Raw genomic sequence first — 24,889 nt, 5'->3', positions numbered from 1 at the left:
TTTCTTTTGCTTAACTAACTAATATACACATTTCAATTCTGCATCCCTTCTGTCAGTTGATAATGATTTGATTAAATTTCAGGATCCAAAGAGAAAGGTTCATAAACCAGTAAAAGGTGTCTTGAAATTGGAAATCGAAAAGCTGCCAGCTAGCTCTGCTGAAGCTGAAATTGCTTTGGAGAGTGGTAGTTTGATCTATGATTCTCTTGATCATGGCGACCATTTGAATGATTCAACTTCTATGAGTTGCCCTACTAATGGTTCCTTTTCCAAGTCTAAATCCTCTGAGATGAAAGAGCTTGTTCGGAATGGTTCAGTTGCTCATGAAAATGTGGAAAATACTGCTGATGATGTAAGTATCGTCTTTCAAATCAATGTTTTTTCTGATTTGGTTCAACAATTTTTACTTTTGAATTGCCAAGTGTTTAGCTGGCGCATTTCAGTGGTTTGTTGTTTGAGATGTACTTTTCTGTTCAGCTTCTATAGTCTAAACTCTCGTATATGGAAGCCTTAGCCGTCACCATGGGGCATGATGATCTGGTACATCTTTGTCTAAAGATGATTCTAAGATCATCTAAGATTGGATACTAAAGTAAATCTTGTGCTCATATAATGTGACCAAAACACCTTTCAGTTTATTGCAAGGTTTTAATTGCAGAGCAACATGATTTTTCCAAATCTTGCGATATAGGTTACTTGGACTGTTGGTCTTGCACCTGTCAACTTGTTCGATGAGATTTGATTCATTACCAACTGATTCAGAATAAATTATATTTGAGTGTACAGTTTGAAGCTTTTGACTTCCGCACAACAACAAGGAATGAACCATTCTTGCAGCTCTTTCACTGCTTATATGTCTATCCCTTGACTGTTAGTATGAGTCGGAAACGAAACATGTTTATACGTGTTGAACTGAGAAGGGACGACACAGATATTCGAAAACCGCCTCTAGAGGTCTGTATTTGTGTTTTCAGAGCAGTTTATCTTGTAGATTCCATGTGGTTGGATCCCTATCTAACTGTCTATCATTAGGCTATGCATCCAAGGGAACCAGGTGTACCACTTCAGAAATGGTCTCACACACAAGTTGCTGTGGGGGCAAGGGTGGCCAGCTACCATGATGAGATCAAAGTTTCTTTGCCTGCTATTTGGACACCATCACATCACCTTTTGTTTACTTTCTATCATGTTGATCTTCAGACAAAACTTGAAGCACCAAAGCCGGTAAGTTTGATGTTAATTGGCTTTTGTGGGATGCACCATCTTGGTTAGTATGCTTAAGTTGTTGTTCTTGTGACAATTAAGCTGACAGTTGAGCCTTCTTCTCTTCACCCTGCATGTGTTGGAATGTGTGTGTTTCCACATGTTAGAGTTGGTACACTGGTTGATGGCAGACCCTTTATAAGTTGCTCTTTTCTTTGTTTACTTCTGCCAGGTGGTAATTGGATACGCTTCACTTCCATTGTCGACACATGCGCAGTATGTTTTTCTCTTCTTTGACTAAAGTGTCTTTTTAATCCATGCTTTTCAATATCTAGCTGGATTCTTTTTCTCTGTTAGTACCTTAATTACCATGTTTAATTTTAGCTTTGCTCTCAATGTGTCCCACTATGAAGACAATCTTTTGTAATGGCAACACGGACATAGTTTCCCGATGGAGGTTTTAGGAAAATCTGTAGGATATTTTATGTGCCTGTACTTATTGTGAATACAAGTTTATTATAACAATGCCAGTTGAGCTGTCTTTACCATCTCTGCCATGACCTTCAGCCGTACAATTAAAGCTTGTCTAGTGATGCACCCAAGGGTGTGCCTAGTGGTCAATGAAAGTGGTTGAGAGCCCTGAAGTCTCAGGTTCAAAACTCAGTGGAGACAAAAAAAAACTAGGGGCTTGTTTGGAAAGCCACAATGGAATTGGGATTTGGTGTAATTACACTCTTTTGACATCTTTGGTAGGCCAAGTAATTACTTGGCATGCGAGGAATTGGATGTAATTGAGGGAGAGTCATTACTCTCCTCAATTCCTTGGGAAGGGTAAGGAATTGGTGTAATTCCACCATGTAATTACATGACATTTTTTAATACTACCTTTTTAAATATATTTTTATTTGGAATACCAAAAGATATTCTTTCTTTTTTTTTTGTCCGGACATTTTCACTTCTAACAATGACACAACAAGTCAGCAACATACCATATACTTTTTCTTTCAAGTAGCATATCTTTCTTGATTCATTTTTTAATTTTCATATTTTGATAAATTATTTATGTATTTGATCTTTGTATTTTCTCGTGTTAGTTCCTGAGATTAAAATAAATATGAGAATTAAAATTTTTCTCACACTTGAGGCTATCTGGAAAATGACGAATCTAAGGCACATAAGATTTGAAGTTACGAAGTTGGCATGATAAGTTCAATAATATTCTTACCACAATAAGTTTCATTTATTTTGTTTGTCATTATGGCCAGGAGAAAAGTTTGTATTCATTAATTAATAACAACAACAACAACAACCCAGTGAAATCCCATAACGTGGGGTCTGGGGAGGGTAAAGTGTACTCAGATCTTACTCCTACCAAGGTAGGACGGCTGTTTCTGAGAGACCCTCGGCTCAATAGAAGCATATTAATTAATTTAAGTAATAATATTATTTATTTAAAATCTGATTTTTAAAATTTAAATGTGTAATTACATTTGTCCAACCAAACAGGACAATGGGAATTATACTGTAATTATACTCTGACAAACAAACAGGTCATTGTAATTACTGGATTGTGTAATTACCACCCAGTAATTACACCAATTCCAATTACCAAGTGGATTGCCTACAATTAATATGGTTTATTGGGCACTATAATCCCTAACTTTTTTTTTTACATGTGCTAAACATTTAAAATTAGAGACCCTTTTTCTTAGGTGAATTAAAGTAGCTTTTACACACTACAATTTCAAAAAAAGAAATAATTTAGTTTAAAAAAGTAGCTTTTACACGACTTCCATAATGGAGATCTCAAGTTCGAAACCCCTTGCCTGCGACAACAGGGGGTTGGCATTCTGGGTCGAGCTCGTCGCACGGGGCTTACCTAGTGCATCATTTATATTTCCTTTTGATATTATTGTGAATGACTACAGTGAAGATAGAATATTCCTTTTAATGTCAATGTCATAGTTGCATGTCTTGCAAAATATATCAGCTTGCTTTCCAATGTCCCATGCGTTCTATACTATTTCTATAAGGATGCAAATAGTTACTTTTTCTATATATCCTCTTGGTGCTCGCAATTATCGGGTCTCACCTCAATAATTTCTGCGAAGTGCTAGGCAATATCTCACATATACCCCTTTGTATGAGTTGTGATATCCTTCATCAGCTAACAATGCTTGTTTCCTAATGGATATGGCTAGTCACCTCAGATCTATGAAGGCCTCACCGATTATACAACTATCACAAACCACTGCTTCCTACTCAACCGTATCTGCATGGTAAACACATACTAAAATCCACAACAATAAGAATATTTTAAGTTGGACAGACTTTACACCCAATATATGGTGTATCTTAATTTTATGGTGATCATGCTTTTACACTCCAAAGCAATCCTATAAATATATATTTGGATGAAATTAATTTAAGTTCGCACTATTGAAAACATGAGTTATAATGTAAAGTTCAATGAAGTATAATCAGTTAGAATCTTCTACTTCAAAGAAAGGGAGATGATGTATGATAGATGGCTTGTGATCTCGTGCTCCATCACTGTAACTTGAGTATAGTCTAATAATATCTCTTTCAAGCTAACGAACGATCTTCTAAAACATTATGATTGTGCCTATGACGGAGCAAGTTAAGAGTTAGAATTCCCCAACTCTGTTCCTATTTACTAGCCTTGTTTCTACTTCAATATCAACTTTGTTGGCTACTTGCCTCTCTTGAGAGAAAGATGTCTTGTATCAATTAATTTTCGTCACCGTATGGACAAATCATCAAAAACAGGGCTAACTTCTCCAGTACAGATATCTCATGTGTAGGTTTTGAAACATATTTGTCAGTTAGGTTTTTGCATAAATCGACTAACATCTACTTCCTCAATCGAAGTTGCTCGTATCAACTAGTCTCACTCTCTTATAGTATCTCTTGGATTAAAAAAATTCCAATTGCATGTAGATGTGCAACAAGGTATCTTTATATATATATATTTTTTCATAATACCCATGAGATTCTTATTTGTATTGAGGAGCGAAGTGCCTTTTGTAGATAACCATTTTTCTTTGTAAGTTTCTATTTTTCTGGTGTAGGACTTGTATACATAGTTTTTCCATTACTAACAAAAGCTTTATTTACATAATTAAAGAAAGAAGCATCTCCTTGCAACAAATATTAAGTGTCCTGAAGATGAATAAAGGGAAGTGTTACAGGAGTTTTTTGAGTAAAAATATATAAGACCCAGCAACTGAAATTTCAGTGCATTCTGTAGCGCAAAGAATTTCAAGGATCTCTTCAACTAGTGCTCAAATAGAGAAGTTGGAAGGGAAAAGCAATGGGCGGTTAGTGTGAAATCATTCCCGAAAAGCTTTTATGTTTTGGTTCTGTTGGTGGAAAACCGTACGAACTTCAGAGAACATGAGAAAGAGGAATATCGTTTGTGTCAATTCATGCCTCATGTGTAAAAGCAAACATGTGAATCATGTTCTGCTTCATTGCAATTGGTGCATTGACTATGGACTACAATTTGGGTCCTCATCGTGTAGAGTGTATATCAAAGAACGATTAAAGGGTTATTTCACAGTTTGACTTTCAACATAGAAAGGACCACATTATGGGACATTGTCCCTTTTGCACTTATGAGGACAACATGAAAAGAAAGAAACCGGCGGGCTTTTGGAGACGTAAAGATTTGCTTCATGTCGTTTGAAGAATATTTGGCAAATATTGGGCGTGTGTTTAGGTCTCAATTGACGTGGATTATTGATGTGTAGGGTGTCATTTTTGTCTAATATTCTTTATTTTTTGTGTTGTATACTAGAGTTTTCTCCTCCTATCATACATCAATAAACTCGTTTCCCTATGAAAAAGGAGGTTGTTGCTCAAACGAGAATGGTGGTAGATACAGAGAACAATGTTAGTTACTACAGGAACCTAAGTTGCTCGGATTTTTCACTTCCGGTGCAACGCCCGTGTTGACACGACATGGGTGTGGGTATGGGATTCGTACCCGATTTGTTCAATCGATTTTGGGTACTTTGACCAGAATCGAAAGAGAAATTATGACCGTTCATTGATTTATGTAATCAAAACAAAAGATAAGGTGAACTTGGAATAAAATTGAATACCTTGTATATTCAAATTTCTATGTCACTCCTTTTCCTTTTATATCCTTTCAGGATTATCCTCTTATCAATATTTTCTCCTCAAGTTTTCCACATAATATCATATAATTTAGGTTTTATAACTCTATTTTTTTTATTTGCACCGGGTGTTCGAGTCTCTAAGAGCCCCGACTAATCCCGGGGGTGCACAAGCCCTCGGCAAGGATTTTCCCGCAAGTGCACCACGGTTAATTCAGGTTTTACCCAGTCCGATGGCCCGCAGAAATTGTTTGCACCCAGTGGGTTTTGAACTTGAGACCTTGAAAGGGAGCAAACCCCAAGGCTCAAGTCAATTGCTAAATCCCCACGCCTGGATTCATATTCCCGAATCTTAAAATTTAGATCATGAAGGATTTGATCTCTAGATCCGCACCCGTATCGGACATCCGCACCCGAGTCCGAGCAACTTAGATAGGAACAAACAAAAGAATATAAAAGAAAAAATCTGGTGGATTTAGTTGTTTTTAGCTTTATTTCCTGGATTTTTGTTGCAATGTAGCATTCAAGTGGTCTAAGGTGGCAGACTTAGTTTCTAGTTGTCATGAGGGGCTTGGGCTCAAAACCCCCTTCTGTCATTATGCTCTTTAGCTGTGCTAACTGATCTGGGATTGATGCGTAGTTGAATGATTTTACTGCTTAAATGTATTGGTTTAATGCGGCAGCTCTGCGTTAGTTTTGTTAACAACAGAATTTCTTTCGCGTAGATAATTTGCATGACCATCCAACAGAGCATGAATTAGGATAATATATACGTGAAAACTCTTACACCTGCTACTTATTTTAATTTGTCACTGGGACTATTACTTGTTTATTTTCCTTTCTGGGAAAACTTTTAAGACCTGCTACTTGTAGTAATTTATTTTCTGACAATTACTTATTTACTCTCCTTTGTGGTGTGCGTGTGTGTTCCGTATTGGTTGTTCTACTTACTTTTCCTTTGAGATGGGTAATTAAAGCTCTATCTTGCCTTGCAAATGTTTATTCTCTTGAGAAGTGTGAGATTTTAACATACTGGAATTTCATCCAGGTTCAGATCTGAGATATCCTTGCCAATCATGAAAGAATTGGTTCCTCACTATCTACAAGAAAGTGGCAAGGTTTGTTTCCAAACATGTTTGCTATTGTTAACCTTCCATCACTCTTTATGTTCTAGTTGTGTTTGATGTATGAACTGCTATTTTATGTTTGATTTGAGAGTTTATTTCATTGTTCAACTTCTCACCTCATCTCTTTTTCTGGGAGTTCAATTTTTTGACCGATGGCTTATAGCTGCAGTACAGGGGCTAGTGTACCTCTTCACTGTTCAAGATTGAAATCTTCTCTATTTGAATATTCCAAGTTATTTTACCTTTTTGTGGAAAAGTTCCACGGCTTTTCACCAAGACAATTTTCTGGGTATGATGAAAAAAGCCCTGCATTCAAGGTGTTCACGCAAAAAAAGTAAAGAGCCCTTTAGAAACATGATATTTTGAATAGAACATCCAATCGTTGTCACTGATTGGAAAGTATGTATAATCGAAATATGGAAAAAAGCTATGAGGTTCTGCTAATATCTACATAATCATTTTCATTTTCTTCATATCTCATCCATTTCGTTCGTTCCAAATTACCATATGAGTGCCAAAAGAGATACTTGCCATGTTCTTCTTCGCTCCTCCTCTTGAACTTCCACTATAGTGACATCTCTATGATTGTTCATGACATTACCCTCTCAATGTCAATACCAAACATTCATTGCCTCAATACCTGTATGCAATTGTGCAACAACAACATCCTCCACCTTAATCTTGTCATGAAGATGTGAATGCCAAACGATGTAGATTGTCCTACTTTTCCTTTTAAGACACTTATATTGGTCAATGCAATTTGTTCTTTGTGCGATTACTTTTTGACAAGCGTGTTGTCTATATTTTTAGAGTTTTAGAACACTTCTTACCAGCTCGAAAGTTACCTACTCAGCCTATCTATTCTTAATTGAGACGTACTCAGCCGATGTGCTCTTAATTGACTCCTTAACTTCTCTGAAGAATCTTAGAACTGTAAGAATCTGTATGCTCTTTATTGTTTACTCATTGTCATATTGAGTCATAGACCCAACAAGCCTACTATAGCTCGTAATCTTTGGACAGTACTCATTGTCATATTGAGTCATAGACCCAACAAGCCTACTATAGCCCGTAATCTTTGGACTTAATAGTTTTGAAGTATCTGATGGGTGTTATGAGCTTTTTGAATTTTCAAAGCCATACCTTCTCTTTCCTGTTGTTTTCTTTCTGCACGTGATATCCTAAGATTTCCTTTCTATCCATCTCTTTCCTGATTCCCCTTTCCCATTTTTTAACCTGATGTACCAACTGTCACAGAGCTCGTCAACCTTCAACAATGAGTTATTTTCCAATTTCCTGCTTCTATCTTTTGAAGATCATCTGTCAGATCATTGTGATGGTGAGCTAGACATAGCCTGGATTTTTCTTTAGTTTCCTTTCTTAACTTTAAAAGTAGATTCCTTATCTTGAATCGCTGTTTTTTCAGCCAAGATAATATCTGGAGCAGCTATATTACTCTTTTTCTGTTCCCAGCCATCAATAATTGTTTTTTTCTTAGGCAGATTCCACCTGATGATTAGTTTTCATGCTACCTTAGCCATCTGTCCAAGTCCCACTGGATTTCACTCTTTTGGTTATGTTCGTTTTGTTGTTGACAGGTGACAGGTATGATAGTCCTGATGTATCATAATTTCTTTCACGTTTTCTTTCTTGTAGGAGAGGCTGGATTACTTGGAAGATGGAAAGAATATCTTCAAGCTTCGTTTACGACTATGTTCATCATTATACCCAGTTAGTGAGCGCATTAGGGATTTTTTCCTTGAGTATGATAGGCATACTCTACGGACAAGCCCCCCTTGGGGATCTGAGCTTCTTGAGGTAACATAACTAGTGTTGTCATTGACTGTTAGTTGTTTTTCCCTGTGGTGTAGTTATCCCATTCTGAAGTTACTGTGCAAAAGTTGGGGCTAATTTTTTTTTTTTAAAAAACTTTTTTTGTTTGTTAATTTGTTTGAAAAAAAGTTAATGAAAAGGACTGAATATTACTGGAACTTACAGATCAGCTGAAATATAAAAATAGGTAGTTGGAGGGAACCTATCTTGGTAATGAGATACTAAAGAATGCAATGTTTGAAATCCAACATGTTTCCTCTTATTATTCATTAACATACAAATCAACAGAAATGCAGAAAAATAAATACTGGGGAACGCATCCTGGTAATGAGATACTTCCTCTGTTTCAATTTGTTTGACCTACTTTCCTTTTTAGTTCGTTTCATAAAGAATGACTCTTTCCCTTTTTAACATTTCTTTGATTTCAACTTTCCACATGACATGTTTAAGACCACAAGATTAAAGGGCATTTTGGTACATTTGATATATCTTTAATCTAAGACCACAAGATTAAAAAGTCCTTTTTAGCATCTATTTAATTTCAACTTTCCACGTGACATGTTAAAGACCACAAGATTAAAGGGTATTTTGGTACATTTTATATATCTTTAATTTAAGACCACAAGATTAAAGAGTCCTTTATTTCTTAAACTCCGTGTCAAGTCAAAATAGGCCAAACAAATTGAAACGGAGGGAGTACTAAAGAAATGAAATGTTTGAGATCCGACATATTTACTCTTCTTTTTTTTAATTATTAAGTACATCTGGTGAGATTATTGTAATTACCTTTATAACTGGCACATAACTTTCTTGGTTTGCTTGATGAGGAAAACTATTGTTATTTGCGTGATCATTAAACTTCTCTCGGTTTGCTTGAAAAGGAAAATTTTTGCATGAGGCATGAGCATTTTGTCACTCATAAGTCTGCATTTAAGTACACACATGAACCTAAATATTGGGTTATGCGTGCAGTAGGGATTTGAGCCGTTGTGTGTCCCAAATTGGTTGTAAAAAAGCAGTCAAAAGGGTTGATAAATGTCTTGAGCTACTTCACAGTGTGGATCTGTGTGCTTCTGTCACCAAAATGTTCTCTACCCTGTGGTGGTTTTGGATTTCGCAGAAGACCCATCGGAGAGAGAGTGACACAAAAACAGCGCCGAAAATTGAAGCACAACACTTGTCTGACTGGGTTTTCTTTCCAGATTTTTTTGCCAATGCTCCAATATTATGTGAGAAATAAATATTTGAGAAATGTTATTAATATGTGTTCTACTTTATTACATTGAACCTTACTTATGTACGCTACAATATATTCCTTTTCCCCGCTGGACACTATATTACTATCCTGACACGAGAGATGCCACTTATATAGAAGTCATAGGCTATGCACAATATGGTTGGCAATCAATTCGAATGTTGCTAAATTATTACTATATGTAAGGGAGAATAGCAAAGTTTTGAAGTCCTCACAATGTGTTTTTCATCACTCAACTCTGTGTTGATTCATTTTGTCTATTTGCAAAGGAGGGTTATATCCTTGTCCATTATGTCTTTCATACATGCAACCTGAGGTTTGAACTCCTTTCCTGTGGAGGTCCTATGTGCCTCAGGCCCATGGATTATTTTGGCAATGTCATTACTCCAAGTTAGCTGACCTGTCGAGTCACTACTCGAATTTGAGTATTCATGAATCTTGTATGATAACTTATCAAGCTAGCAGTTTTCATCATTTGATTTGTCTGGTCAGCGTCTATTTTAGTTAGTGAAATATCATCCTCAGATCATCTGTTAGTTGGCACCATGGATTGCCAGCAATGTGGTCAAACTGGTAGCATACATGTCCTTTTCCAACCATCCATCATTGATGAACTGTCGCACCATGGCCAAGTCAATCGCCTGGAAATACCAAGTCGGTTTTGTCTCAGAGCAGTTCTAAGCTAATTTTATTTCTGACCTCATGTTCTAGTTTTAATATACAAATTCAAGTTGTTTCATCAGCTTGAGTTTGAGGGGTTATGTTAAAATCAAGAGAGAGATTCTTAATGGTCATGTCATTGATGAAAGTCAGGAGAATAACTATGAATAAAATTTTCTAATTATTATGTTATAATAATTAGGAATCCGAAGAACTTGGAAGCTTTGCTTGTTTCACGTAACTTGAAACTTCTGCATAAGGAGCTCTCTTGTTAGTTGTTAATGACCAATTCAGTAATAGTTCTCTCTCTTTCTTTTTCTCTTTCCAAAACTGTCTTGATGTCTAATTCAGCTTTTAGGGTGAATAGCGTCATCTTCTATCCCTGATAATGTTCTGCTTGGTAGCCACTGAAAAGACGATGAAAGCATTGAGCTTGTTACTTTTCAACTATGCAATGTGATGAAGTGGTACTTAAAGTTATCCAACTTTTGCAGGCAATCAATAGCTTGAAGAATGTTGATTCCACTGCTTTGCTTCAATTTCTTTATCCAATCTTAAACATGCTTCTCCATCTTATTGGCAATGGGGGGGAAACTCTTCAGGTTTGAGACAATTATCACTGCTGCCTTTCATGATACCTGCCTTTTTTTTTCCATTTGGTTCTCAAATAGTGTACCTCTTTTCCTCCCTTCGCAATTGTTATCTGCTGTTGGGCTCTGCATCACAATTCTTAATGGTAAATATCGAGGTTTCTTTTTTCACTTTCTACTTTCAGGTTGCTGCCTTTAGAGCTATGGTTAACATTTTAACAAGGTACATGTTATAGTTACTCTATGGCTTGGTTTAATAGGTTGTAAAAAGGTTGCAGGAGTAAGAAATTATATTGCACTTACACTGCTATGTTAACATGGTTATCCTCTACTAATAACATTAGATCTCTACCCATAGGGTGCAGCAAGAATCGGTTGATGAAGCTGAGAGAAATGCTTTCCTGGTCAACTTTGTTGATTATTCTTTTGATGATTTTGGGGGCCGCCAGCCGCCAGTGTATCCTGGTTTGTCCACAGTGTGGGGAAGTTTGGCTCGCAGTAAGGTAAATTAGGGACTTGCACTTGATTTTTTGTGAAGTCTTTAGGTTTATGTTCAACTTGGGTGCTTACTGGAAAGCTGTTGGCAATGAAATGATTAGAAACTAAAAGAAGCTTGTTACCATTCTCCAAAAAAAAAAGAAGGAAAAAAACACATTAGAAGAAGCTCTCATAATGGGATTCTAATGTTCTAGTACTTGGACCAAATAATACAATGCAAAAACTCAAATCTGAAAAATTAGGAACCATCAAATACAAAGAGAACAATTGCTGTTCTGATTCTTCTTAATTTAGCTGCATGTGTCATAAAGTTGATATTTAAGCTTTATTGTAATTCTTAAAGAAGATACGTAATTGTTAGAATAGGAATAGGTATATACAATCCTACTTAGAATAGGAAGAGTAGTTGGATAGAAATAGTAAATAGTATCCTACTTGGTAAATGATTGTATTGTAGTGTGTGTTAGAATAAGAATGAGTATATACAATCCTACTTAGAATAGGAATAGGAATAATAGTAGGAATAGAAATAGTAAATAGTATCCTACTTGGTAAAGCATTGTATTATAATGTCTATAAATAGGGTCTCTGTATAATAATGTAGTTACACAATTCAATAATATTTTTCTCCTATATTTCTCACATGGTATCAAAGCCTCTACAATCTTGGTAGAGAATCAAAGAGCTTCTGCTGCCGGTGGGCTGCTATTACCCATATATGCCATCCTTCTGACCAATAAGAGTAAGGCCAATGATATATGTATGAATACCACATTTAAGGGAAGAAAACTTAGTTAGATAGGTCATTGTGGATCAATTTTCGATGACTTTCTAGGGCTGTTTTGTGTCAACCCCATATCTGTCAATATATGTGTAGCACTATGCCATCTTTCCTATTACTACTTTCTCATATTTAATGTAGCACCGTGCCATTTTTCCGGTGACTACTTTCTCATATCCAATTTGCGTAGCACCGTGCCATCTTTTGGGTGATTACTTTCTTATTTGTGGAGAGTCGTGCCATCATTCTGACCGTATCCATATAATTCTCTTTTTCAATAGGGTTGTGCCATCAATCCGACCTTATCCATATAATTCTCTTCTTAGTAGGATCGAGCCATCATTCCGACCTTACCCATATAATTTTATTTCTCAGATTGTGACCATTTTCAGCCATCAAATCTAAGTATCTGGCGCATAATCATTTTCCAACTAGTTTTACAGTGACTTTCTTGTTTAAGATCTACTCATCTCTTGATTTTGAGACGACCATATATTTTATATCAGATTTCAAGCACTTTCCAGCGAGCATTGCATTGTTTCCGACAGATCTGAGTTTTTCTGTAGTGTTTTCTTTCTGTTTCAGATTACTTTTGCCAAAAAAAGAAAGAAAGAAGGATATATTCTCATATTTGGATTGGATTAGAGTGATGTTTTCTCTCCTGTGGCTAAAATAGCATATGTCCCTTTTTCTATCTATGATTGTCGTGTTCTCCATTGGCTTTCTAATCAACTGGACATTTAAAATGTTTTTCTCCACGATGATCTTGAGGAAAAAGTCTATATGGAGCAACCACCTGATTTTGTTGCTCAGGGGGAGTCTGGTAGCCTTGTAGGTCGATTATGTACGTCACTCTATGGTTTGAAATAATTTTCTCCAGCTTGGTTTGGGAAGTTCAACACTGCAACTTAGAAATTTATCACACTGTGTTTTATTGTCATTATGCATCAAATTCAGTATTTCATGAGAAGACTAAGCACATTGAGATTGAATGACATTATATATCAAATCCAGTATTTCATGAGAAGATTAAACATATTGAGATTGACTATCAATTTTTGTGAAGTCGAGTGATCAATTTGCAGATATCTCACCAAACCCTTCATCGGTCCTCGTATTAATTACATATGTAATATGTAACAAGATAGGTACATATGACTTGTATGCACTAGCTTGAGGGGAAGTGTTAGAATAAAAATAGGTATATATAATTCTACTTAGAATGGGAATAGTACTAGGAAGAGAAATAGTAAATAGTATCCTACTTGGTAAAGGATTGCATAATAGGAATAGTACTAGGAATAGAAATAGTAAATAGTATCCTACTTAGTAAAGGATTGCATTGTAGTGTCTATAAATGGGGTCTCTGTGTAATAATGTAGATACACAATTTAATAATATTTCTCCTATATTTCTTCACAGTAATATCAACAAAATTTTAGATGGAGTTTGTCTTGACGAGAATATGTTTTCTGGTAATCTGAGGGACTATTACGTCATCAGTTAAATTATTTAATGTGTTCGTTTCTCTTTTTTTTTTCTGGGACTCCAACTTGTAGAACCTTGGAAGGAAAGCTGGCAAATGGCAGAAACTGATAATTCTACAATGCTTAAAAGGGGGAATTTTGATATTGTAATTCTTGTGATTCGATGCAGCTGTTTCTTTCAGTTGGTTGTCTATGCAGCCTTAGCAGCAGTTAGCTATTCTCGGATAGTTCTGTCTTGGATTTCTGTCTAATAGTCTTCTGTTATTTACCTTTTCCCATCCACTCACTGTTCATGATCGTCTTTGTGGAAATGTTCACAAACAAGCACAATAGCGACAAACTCAGTATTTCTGTCATTGTTTTGTTCCCAAATCTCTCACCATCTTTCTGCAATTATTATCAATCACTTTATCTACTAAATAGAAGAGAAAGTTATATTTAGAGGAGAAAGTCTTGGTACTGTCATGGATGATGAGAAATGGGTGAATGAAAGTTTCTCAACTCACTGATCAGAACACACTCAACAATTTGGCCCCAGCATCCTTTTGTTTTCAACTGTCAATATAAGGTATCCAATCTGTCAATTGGACTCATATCTGAATGGAATTTGGGGTAAAGTAGCATTGCTAGCTCACCACATATATTATAACTATTTGTAATGTGTTTGAGTGGCGCGGCAAGGTTCGAAAATCTTCTTTAATAGTAGCTGAAATATGGAGATTAGGGGTGTGTTTGGTATGAAGGAAAATATTTTCCTCGAAAACAAGTAGATTTCTAACATATTTTCTCATTTTCGGTTGGTGAGTAAAAAGTATTTTTCGGAAAATATTTTTTAGTGTTGGATTGGTGAATTAAAAATATTTTCCAGATTTTTTATTTTTGTTTTTGGCTAGAGAGTAGAATTCCGACATGGAAACTAACCTCGCTTATCGATTTAGGATCTGGCCCCGACTTCCGACCTGAGACCCGACATTCAAATTGGGACCCGACCCCGACCCCGACACTCAAACCTGGACACGATCCCGACGATCGATTCGGGACCCAATCCCGATATTTGACCCAGGACCTGACCCCAGACTCCCGACCTTGAACCCAACATCGACATTCAACCCCGATGACTAATTCAAAACCTGATTAGGACACTTGACTCGGGACCTGACCCCGATCCGAGATTCGACACCCGAACGAAAACTCGACCTTGACTCCCGACCCAAGATCCGATTCGACTCCTGACTTGGGACACGACTCAACATGACTTCCGACCCAAGAATTGACTTTCAAATCGGGATTCGACCCCGACTTCCGAATCGAGATTCAACCACACTTGACTCGGAACCTGACTTTCAAACTGGAATTTGAAATTTTAAATTTTTTTTTTGTATTGGAGGTTGGGGTAAAAAAAATAAAATTTGAAAATATTTTTCAAAAATAAACTTTTAAAGCTTTTTTGAGGGGTGGGGGGGAGGGGCTGGTAGGGGGGTTGAGGTAGGGTTGGGGAAAAATAAATTTTTTAAAATTTGAAATATTTTTCAAAAATAACTTTTTTTATTGGTGGGCTGGGGGATTGGGGAGGTAAGGGCGGTCAGGGGTTGAGTGGGGTAAAAAATCTGAAATTTTTAAAATTTGAAGTATTTTTCAAAAATTAATTTTTAAAATTAATTTTTTTTGGGTTGGGGAGAAGGGTTGGGGAGGGGGCTGGGGGCTTCTTTGGAGGTAGGGGCTGGAGTAGGGGTAAGAAAAAAACTTTAATTTTCTTTTGGATGGAGAGGGTCGGGATACAGGGTGGGTTAAGAAAAAAAAGTTGTCGTTTGAGGTTGGAAGAGAGTTTTGAAAAATGTTTTCCTTAATTTTTGGAGGGAAGTTATTTTTCTTAAATTTGAGGATAATAAGTTGATTTGGAAAACATTTTCCAAAACAGTTAAGCCAACCAAACATAAGAAAATTGAATGTTTTCCTTCATTCCAAACACACCCTAAGTGCAGAATCTGAAAGGAAAAAGCAACTTTCAGAAGGAAATGAAGAGAAACTAAAAGGTATAGTATTGCTTCTAGGTTCAGAAGCCTAAAAGGCATAGAACCCTTCATCCAGTAAAACAGAAAGAACCCCATGACAATATATTCATAAGTGATACTTAACTGTAGTCTTGACCTAGCACCGTTGCATGGTTCATACATATCAACTAGGACCAAAGATAAGGTTTGTTAGTTATACATAACACTGATAGTCAGGGGAAACACAGAAATTCAAAGAGATCTAGTTGGGGTCTATCAAATCAGAAAGTTTTTTACAAGATTCTCCTGCATCATTAAGACACTCATTTAGTAGGTATGTGTTTGATCTGCGTATATCATGTTGACTTCTGTATGTCATTGTTAGCTTAGTTTACTGGATATTGGATAATAAATATTTTAGCGCCGAGGAAAGGACTCATTGACCATTGTACATGACGTTTGATGGCTTGGAAACTATGGAACCATTCAGTTCTTTAAGTTTTCTGTATTTTTATGTCTTGACTACTTTGGTTTCTGTTACAGGCAAAAGGATACCGTGTTGGACCTGTATATGATGATGTCCTGGCAATGGCTTGGTTTTTTCTTGAGTTAATTGTCAAGTCAATGGCACTGGAGCAGGCTCGATCGTTCTATCACAATCTTCCATCGGGTAATTTCCCATTGGGCATGTTACTATTGTCATTAGTATTATCATATCCATTTGTAATTATCTAATCATGCTTCTCCTTAAATCCTCTTGTCTGAAAAGTGCATTCATAGCAGGTCTTTATTACAACTATATTCATTGTTTTCCTTCCACCCGGTCAACAACAACAACATACCGAGTATGTTCCCACAAGTGAGGAAATTACAATAAAGAAGAAAAAAGAAGAAAACTTACCTTTTGCATGTGATCAAGGAAAAACAGTTGTGGTGTTTTGTAATTCCGTTAGTTATCTTAATTGGCCGGTCTTTTTGTCACGACCCAAACTCCCCTAAGATGTGATGGCAGTTATTCTCCAACCCGGTAGGCAAACCAATTCCAGTTTTTTTTTTTTAATTCAAAATCCACTAATTAGACGTATGAAGTAAAGCATAAGAAGCAATCATTAGTTATAAAGGCGTCTCAGTAGTCATAAGTGTGGAAATCATTTTTACAAACCCATAATCTGGTGATACGAGTACCAAATCAATTAGAAATACTAAAGTACAAGTCTAAAGTAGTCTAATAGTCTGGAAATAAAGAAAGAAAGCGAAAGAAAGATAGATGGAGCCCGGTGCTGCAGCAGCCAAGCAGCTCACCCCAAAGTCTCCAAGTTGGAAACTATAAATCAGACACGTTTGCGCGCTCCACAGTTGCATAATTTGAACCGCTGGAAACTAGACTCAAAGGACTACAACTTTCATTTGTACATCATCTCCAAATTCCTTCTAGATTAAGAGCAGTTCGCTTGCGAAGTCGGGTCATGCGCAAAAAAAGAATAATCAGATTTTATCACTTTAAATATTTCAGAACTTACTTCAATTGCACTGAAACTCACCCGAGCCCCTTTGGATGCAACCAAACATGCAAATCACTCCAAGTCACCCTATGAACCTGTGGAACTCTCGATCACCATTTAGAGGTCGTCTAGGCATATTTGATTGCGTTCAACTTGTAATCTTCAAATAACTAGTTTTTAACTTAAATGTCCGAATTACTCCCGAGCCCCTCAGGACCCATCCAACAACGTTCTAAATCATCATATGAACCTATTGGAACTTTCACCTGTGCAACCCTCTCTTGTTTCCTATTCCTATTCTAGCATATGTCTCTTCTACATGATGATCTTAATCTCCAAGTAAAATCAGCATATGATAGTCTAATCATTTTCATCTAAGGATGTAAATGAAAATGATTAGACTATCATGTAGAATATGCTGAATTGTAAATCTAATTGATAAGATGGATGCCGAGTTAAGACTTGGGGAGCGTGGGAGGTGGATGCCGAGTTAAGACTTGGGGAGCGTGGGAGGTGAAGTGATGAACAAGAACTTGTGCCTCCACTTTTAGGTTTTCCATTTAGTCATTGGGTTTTTTCGAGTGATGAAGGGTTGTAGTAGGGAAATCTCTTCATACTATATGATAAATGTTTTCTGGGAATGGGATGTTAGTATAACGCTTGATGAAAATAAAAATGTTTACTATGGAGGTTGGTGGTTTTGGTCTCACCTTGTTACATGTGTCTCTTCTACATGATAGTTTAATCATTTTCATCTAAGGATGTAATCAGGTAGTCGAATCCATCTATGTCCATCGTGAATGATGTCTGCATTTGCTTCACCACTGCTTAACTTTGTTTTGAGCTAATAACCATGACTTTCATTACAAAAATGTGAATTCAGAGTTTGTGTTTTGGAGTCTTAGACTACTCGTTCTTTTCTCTGTTTGGGTGCATAGTAGTTCTTTAAAATTTTAAATTTATGACCGCCGAATAGTTGTGTCTGGAAATTCACTAAACCAAGGCTTTATATTGATAAGCTGCATGTTTCATCCTTCCGTGCACAGGTGAAGATGTCCCACCAATGCAATTGAAAGAAGGTGTTTTTAGATGTGTTGTTCAATTGTATGATTGCCTTTTAACAGAAGTTCATGAACGCTGCAAGAAAGGTCTAAGCTTGGCCAAGCATTTAAATAGTAGTTTGGCTTTCTTTTGTTATGATCTTTTATCCATCATCGAGCCTCGTCAGGTTTTTGAACTGGTAAGCTTTCAAACTCAACTTTAGATGTCTTTCTGATTTAGTCTTCCCTAATTGCTGTTACTCTTATTCTACATTACTCAGCCCTGTCAGTACTCCCTTCTCCAGTCAATGGTTGAGACATAATCCATCACCTTGGTTCCTGCTGGACTCTTCAAAGAGTGTTTCACCCGATATTTGTATAGTTAAGAAATCTGGGACCTCTCAAGTGATACCTCCAAATCTACTAAGCAGACATCTGCTAATATAGTTTTTTACTTCAGAGAATCATCTTCCATCATGATTGTGTTTCCAAAAAATTTCTGATCTTTCCAACAATTTAGGCTCAACATCCGGCCTTTATTCAGAGCTGCTGCATTTACTTATCTCTTAGTCATCGATACAACGGTCAGAGATTTGCTGTTATTAGAGCCTTCCCAAGCAACTTAAAATCTTTTGAACCACATCCAACCAGCCAGGGTTAGAGCTAATCTCAAGATGATTACTGCTGATCTCTCTCTCTCTCTCTCTCTCTCCCATTATTATTTCAATCAGAACAAACCACCCATACCTATTGAAGTTATGTATTATCCTATAATCATGTACTTCCTCCATTTCAATTTGTTTGTCTTACTTTCCTTTTTAGTCAGTTTAAAAAAGAACGTCTCTTTCCTTTTTAAGCAACATTTTAATTTCAACTTTTCACATGACATGTTTAAGACCACAAGATCAAAGGACATTTTGGTACAATCTACATATTTTGGTTTAAGACCACAAGATTCAAAAGTCTCTTTACTTTCTTAAATTCCATGTCAAGTCAAAACTCGAGAAACAAATTGAAACGGAGGGGGTACTAATTTATTTTTTCCCATCTTCAACAAATCTTTCCTATGCCTTCTCATGTCAGATGCAGAACACTATGTCTGGCATATAAAACAATAATAACAGTGTCTGTCCAAACTAGTTGCGTTGGCTATTTAAACCCTTGAAGAATGTTTGGGCCTGATTTAGAGCAGTGTATGTCACTGAATTTATGATTTATCAACCTTTATACTGCCAACGCTAAAAGGATTTCTTCTTTTCACTCACCAGCACACGCCAGTCAGTGCAATTTTCCTTTAGATCTGTTGGCTCAAAAGATGTTTCTCTCGGACGCTTGAGTCGACTTGAACACTATAAATCCACACCAAATTCACCCAACCTATGTACTGCTAACATGGTTCCTTCTTTTCACCAGAATGTACCAATCAATGCAATCTTCCTTTAGGTCAGTTAACAAAAAAGACTTCTCTCCTGCTTTGAATTCTTAGCATTGCTAAGAAAAATAACAGAAAGAATGTCGATTAGGTATGTTGAACCAACATTATTTACATTAAAATGTTAATGCGATGGTCGTATTTAATTTAAAAGGGAAACATACATTTTCTTCAGCTCTGCTGTGCTTGTGGCTTTATTTAGCACCAAGTAGAGTTTTCTTGATATCATTATGTTATGTGATGGTATATTAAATTTTTTAAAATTTTATTTTGCCCTGTCTAATAACTATACATCTTCCTCGTAATTGCTCTCATTTACAGGTGTCCTTGTACCTCGATAAATTCTCTGGAGTGTGTCAAACGGTGCTGCATGACTGCAAGCTTACCTTTCTACAAATTATATGTGATCATGATCTTTTTGTTGAAATGCCGGGACGAGATCCTTCTGATAGGTAAATGTTCAAATATTTTCAACCATCTTCTTTTGTTCAAATACTGGTTAGTTTACCTTGTTTATTCTGCTACACTGTTATCCTGTTATATAAAACATGTATTCTACAAGGTCAAATGACTTATGTTCAGTTTTCAGAAAGTAAAATCTATAAATTTATTATATATTGAGTTGATTCCTTATAAAAATGACTTGGTAAAGTCACTTTTGTTTTTGTATGTTTTATACCAATAATGTTTTACCCATTGTGCCACAAAAGAACTACTACTATGGGAAGCACTAGCGAATGACATAGATGGTCCCTTAAGTTTGAGTGTAGGTCTAAGTTATCCAAAATATACCTTTGTGCATATTAAATCCTTTGAAGATGGAGTTTCTTTTCCATTCCATTTCATCACGCGATAGTTCTAATTGGAGCTCAGATCTAGTATAGAGTGTCAATAGCTCTACAAATTTGTAAACTTAGCAGATTCTTAACATATTCTAATTTCTTTTTTACTGTTGGTATTCCATAATGATTATGAAGAATATAGAGTTGATATTATACTAGTTTTCAAGATTTCCCATGACATCTTACGTTGCTGACTTTGATCGTTTGACCATCTTATCTTTTGTTCTTCATTGTTTTAATGACATGCTGAGTGAATTTAAAACACTCTTTTCTCTAGAAACTACCCATCAAGAAGTAACTCTTTTCATACACCATACACATCACTTGTCAATTGTAGTGAAAAGTTTAAAAAAAAAGAAGGAAAAAGATGAGAACAAACCGAGCCTTTTCTTTTCCTCATTCCGTTTATATTACTTCTAATCATGTTGTAGAGGTATTAATTTTATAGGTTTCTTGTTTTGTTATATATGGACTTCACATGATACTGAATACAACCAACTATTACCATTTGAAGAGTCATATATTATCTTCTTCAATTGTGATTTTTTTTTTCAACTTTTTTTTTAGTTCTTTGAGGTGGTTGTTTGTAGTACCTATAAATTCTATGTTTTTTTATGAAGCAATAGATTATTAGATATTTGAGATCGAATTTGAAAGTTTTGATCATCGTACTAGGGGCCATCATTATTTTGGAACATGGAACAATTATTACACCTTGTTAGGTGCTATATTGTTCGTGTAGACTTTTCCTTCAGTTTTTTCCAAAAGCTAAAATTTCTCTGTATTTGCACAACATTACTCTAGACTAGACCTACTCTGAAAATAAACCATTTATGTCATTTTCTAGTGCTTTTTTTTGGTAGGAGTTATTTTTTGTGTAATAATGGGTAAAACATTGACTTTACTGAGTCATTTCTATGACTTGGGTGACTATCCCAGCAATTAACTCTTATATATTTCAAAGCACAAAGAACTTAAGAATTCAGATACCCTTTAAATGAGTAAGGAAATCATGATCACCAAGTAGATTGTAACTAGGATATTCAAAGATTCTTATAATGAATTGGAGCATGAATGATCCCTCTTATAAGTTTTCTGGATTGGAACATGTTAACTATATAGTGAAGGGGTGCCTAAAGGACACGGACAAGGACTAAAAATAAAATTCTGTCTATATAGCGAGTCGATCTATATTAGTAGTAACCTGTTTTAAGTAAGGTTGCTAGTTAATGAAGCTTTGACCATCTAGAGAAGCAGAGTGGAGAACTCTGCAAAGAATAGGCCTTGAATGTGTGTATCTTCATTTTGATTCCCTATAATAGAATGGCCATAAGCATATAAGGATAGTTTCTCACACTTCGAACCTTTTTGTAAAACCACCAAGTGGAAATATCTCTCTGGCAGAGTTCAGTGTTTTCCATTGGATGCCCCTTACGAGAATAAATCGATGATCAGCAATTCGCCGTCTGAAAGAGCCTAGAAAATATTTTGATGGTTTCTTCAACTTTTTATAAGAGTCAATTAATTTATTGCTTGACAACTAGTTGGTTCGGTTATATGTATTCTCTATATCCATTTCACTTTATTTGGACTTAATTTCATGGTGATATGGATATGTGGTTCGTCTTTTAAAGCAAATTAGGGGTTCTTTGAACTTAGAATTCTAGGTCTTATACTTATCCCTATCTGACATCCAAGTCTCTAATCAAACTATAAAAGACTTCTAACAAGCATTGGGCTTAATGTAAGTGAATATTACTCCCTCTGTTATAATTTATATGACTTACTGTCCTTTTTAGTTAGTCCCAAAAAGAACGATGCATTTCTATATCTAGTAACAATTTACCTTTAAAATACCCATTTTACCCTTAATGAAATGATTTATAGCCACACAAATATCTATGACTTATTTTAAATCACAAGTTTCAAAAGTCTTTCTTTCTTAAACTCTGTGCCAAGTCAAATTAACTCATATAAATTGGGACGGAGGGAGTAGTATATGACAACTGCCACTTAATTGTAACTTGTTGGCACGCAAATATTTGCTTCCACGGTGTTTTGCTCTTGGCTAAGTTCGTATTTATTTCGAGAGATTGTAGGTCTCAATTTCCCTCTCAGTGTTCTGTTCTTGGCAAGTTCTTGGCTAAGTTTGTATTTATTACTCCCTCTTTCAATTTTTGCAATTTCAGTTGTTATGGTGTTAGTGTGTTAAACCTTTGTAATTTGGAGATCTGCGTAGACATGACCAAACAATCTTTGTCTACATTCTGTGTCCTCTTTGATTATTACTAATTTGCCCATTATTAACTGGCCACATATTTATTTTTATCTGTGTATTTCCACGATACAGTCTCGACATTTATTCTCATGTAAAATTGGTAGTTTTACCACTATTGTATATAACTTAGCTTTTGTTTATTCGGTATCTGTATTGCATATCATGCTATTTTCATGTAAGACTGCCTAGATATGTCCAAATTATTTGCATTTGGGCATCACAATCCTGTCCAATCTCACTTCACCTTTGTTCATCTTGTAGTAGTTTATTAGTTAAACTTGCACTGCATGTATTCTATCATCCTTCTATTATCTTAATATTCTGCTCGCCAAAATCCTTTTCCATTGTTCTAGGGTTTTATTGACTCAGTTCCTAGATTTGTCCATCAATACATGTCATTTATAAAAAGCAACCATCATTGATACTCATCTTGTATGATTAGGTTATAGAAAGTTGGATCTCTATAAACCAACACGTGGGAGATACTTGTTTTGCACCTCCTCAGTTCTCACACTTGTTATTGCTCCTTCTTAATACCATTTGTAGCATCCTCCAAGGACTTCTCTTGACAACAACCTAAAGTACTTAGAACAGCATGAATGTGTAAGTTATTCTAAAAAATGCATAATTCCTTTTAATTAGGTAATAAAGGAGGTATTAACTCGTGTTATTCAACTATATTCGTGATGATTCATTTTGTGTCGTTGATCATAAGTAAAATGATGCATGTGATAGAGCTAGGGGAGGATGCAGCGATATAGCTACGGGTTCATCTGAACCAGTACTTTTGACGCGGAGGATAAATTAATATGTAAAAATCTATTAAACTTGCAATGAATAGTAGGTTTGAACCCATAATTTTGAAAATACAAATGATTTTAAATACTAAATATTATGAAGGTTGAACCCATACAACTTTAATGCTAGATCGCCTCTAGATAGAGCACGTGCAAGTGAATGGATGTAGTTAAAATGAAAGCAGGGGTAAGCCTTGAATAGGGGCTAATATCTGCAAGCTCTTGTCGTTGTTGAAAAAGGTGCATAATGTGAAAGACTAATGATGTTGATAGCAAGATGTCTAATGATTGCATAGTTGTAACAATCCCTATTGCAACAAACTAGATTCCAGAAACTCTAATTATTGTCTATATTCCTAATACTTTTTCGTATTTAGGATAACCGTAAGATCTTTTATTGATAAGAAATGTGATGGTGAAACCTTGCATACTAGATATAGCTACAAGAAGAGTGTAAAAACTTGCCAGCACACATGACTTTATGCAATAGCAGCCGATCATGAATACATTTGGAATATCATTTTTGCTCCTACAAGTACATAGAGAAAAAGTTGTCCACTAATAAATACACAAGTGTTTCTCCATCAGTCGCACTTCTATTTCTTTCCTCTAGCATTTTTCACATGAATTCTAGAGGAGTCATGTCCTATGCTTTTCTTTCTGCACTGTCATCTGAAGGGCTGCTCCCTAATGATTCTTGGTATTACCCATTCAATTCCAAATATATTCCAAAATCTACAACATAACCTAGATTCATAAGATGATGGAGCTGTAAATGAGTATATTCTCTCCTGCATTCTCGCACATGAAAGTACCAACTAATATTAAGTAAATTTGCTTTTCATCGATTTTTCAACTGTTAGGATGGATTCCTGTGTCTAAACAAAGGAAAGAGACATTTCTTGGTGCTCTAGGGATCCCAGTTGAGGAATATGGGAACTACCTGCCATAGAGTTCTCATTTTTCCGTTGCAAATTAGAGAGAGACTTTTCTCTGAAAGTGCAAGTCCTCCCGTTTCCAGCAATTTCTGTCTATGATCGATGTTTAATGCTTGTAAGGTGGTTCATGTAACGTGAACTCTTCCATCACTCAGTTCTGTAAGTTTCTTACCGAAGTTCAAGTCCCATGAAATATGCCTCCTACTCTTTGCAAATCTCAATGACTACTGCTATTTGCGTGTAAAGACGTTTGATATAGCTCGATAAACATTCACATAGACGGCGGCAACACGAATTCTGCTTCTAAAAGTTGCATTTCGGCTCCATTTCCTACTTTAGATCTCGCAGTTCAATGGAATTCATCTTCCCTTTCACTGTATACCTCCATAATGCTATTCCATATGGTTGCTTTACCTGATAAAAATGTTACCTAAAATATGAACAGTATTTCATGGACAAAAGAAGTTTCTCTGAAGTTCATCTTTTTAACTAT

General features: G+C 35.9%; 1 protein-coding gene across 1 annotated transcript in view; it reads left to right on the top strand.

The window, feature by feature from the left end:
* LOC129889011 (guanine nucleotide exchange factor SPIKE 1) overlaps positions 1 to 24,889 on the top strand; it is a 58,936-nt gene that overhangs the window by 21,656 nt on the left and 12,391 nt on the right. Inside the window, exons 10-21 of the mRNA XM_055964109.1 lie at positions 83 to 352; positions 787 to 954; positions 1,033 to 1,224; positions 1,436 to 1,479; positions 6,394 to 6,463; positions 8,129 to 8,290; positions 10,715 to 10,822; positions 10,996 to 11,033; positions 11,169 to 11,313; positions 16,111 to 16,237; positions 18,116 to 18,309; positions 19,863 to 19,993. Of these exons, the coding sequence (XP_055820084.1) occupies positions 83 to 352; positions 787 to 954; positions 1,033 to 1,224; positions 1,436 to 1,479; positions 6,394 to 6,463; positions 8,129 to 8,290; positions 10,715 to 10,822; positions 10,996 to 11,033; positions 11,169 to 11,313; positions 16,111 to 16,237; positions 18,116 to 18,309; positions 19,863 to 19,993 (1,649 nt within the window). The remainder of the gene's footprint in view (positions 1 to 82; positions 353 to 786; positions 955 to 1,032; positions 1,225 to 1,435; positions 1,480 to 6,393; positions 6,464 to 8,128; positions 8,291 to 10,714; positions 10,823 to 10,995; positions 11,034 to 11,168; positions 11,314 to 16,110; positions 16,238 to 18,115; positions 18,310 to 19,862; positions 19,994 to 24,889) is intronic.

Source organism: Solanum dulcamara, chromosome 5 (assembly GCF_947179165.1).
Source record: "Solanum dulcamara chromosome 5, daSolDulc1.2, whole genome shotgun sequence".
In the NCBI taxonomy this organism is placed as follows: Eukaryota; Viridiplantae; Streptophyta; class Magnoliopsida; order Solanales; family Solanaceae; genus Solanum; species Solanum dulcamara.
This window is presented reverse-complemented; position numbering and strand designations above follow the sequence as displayed.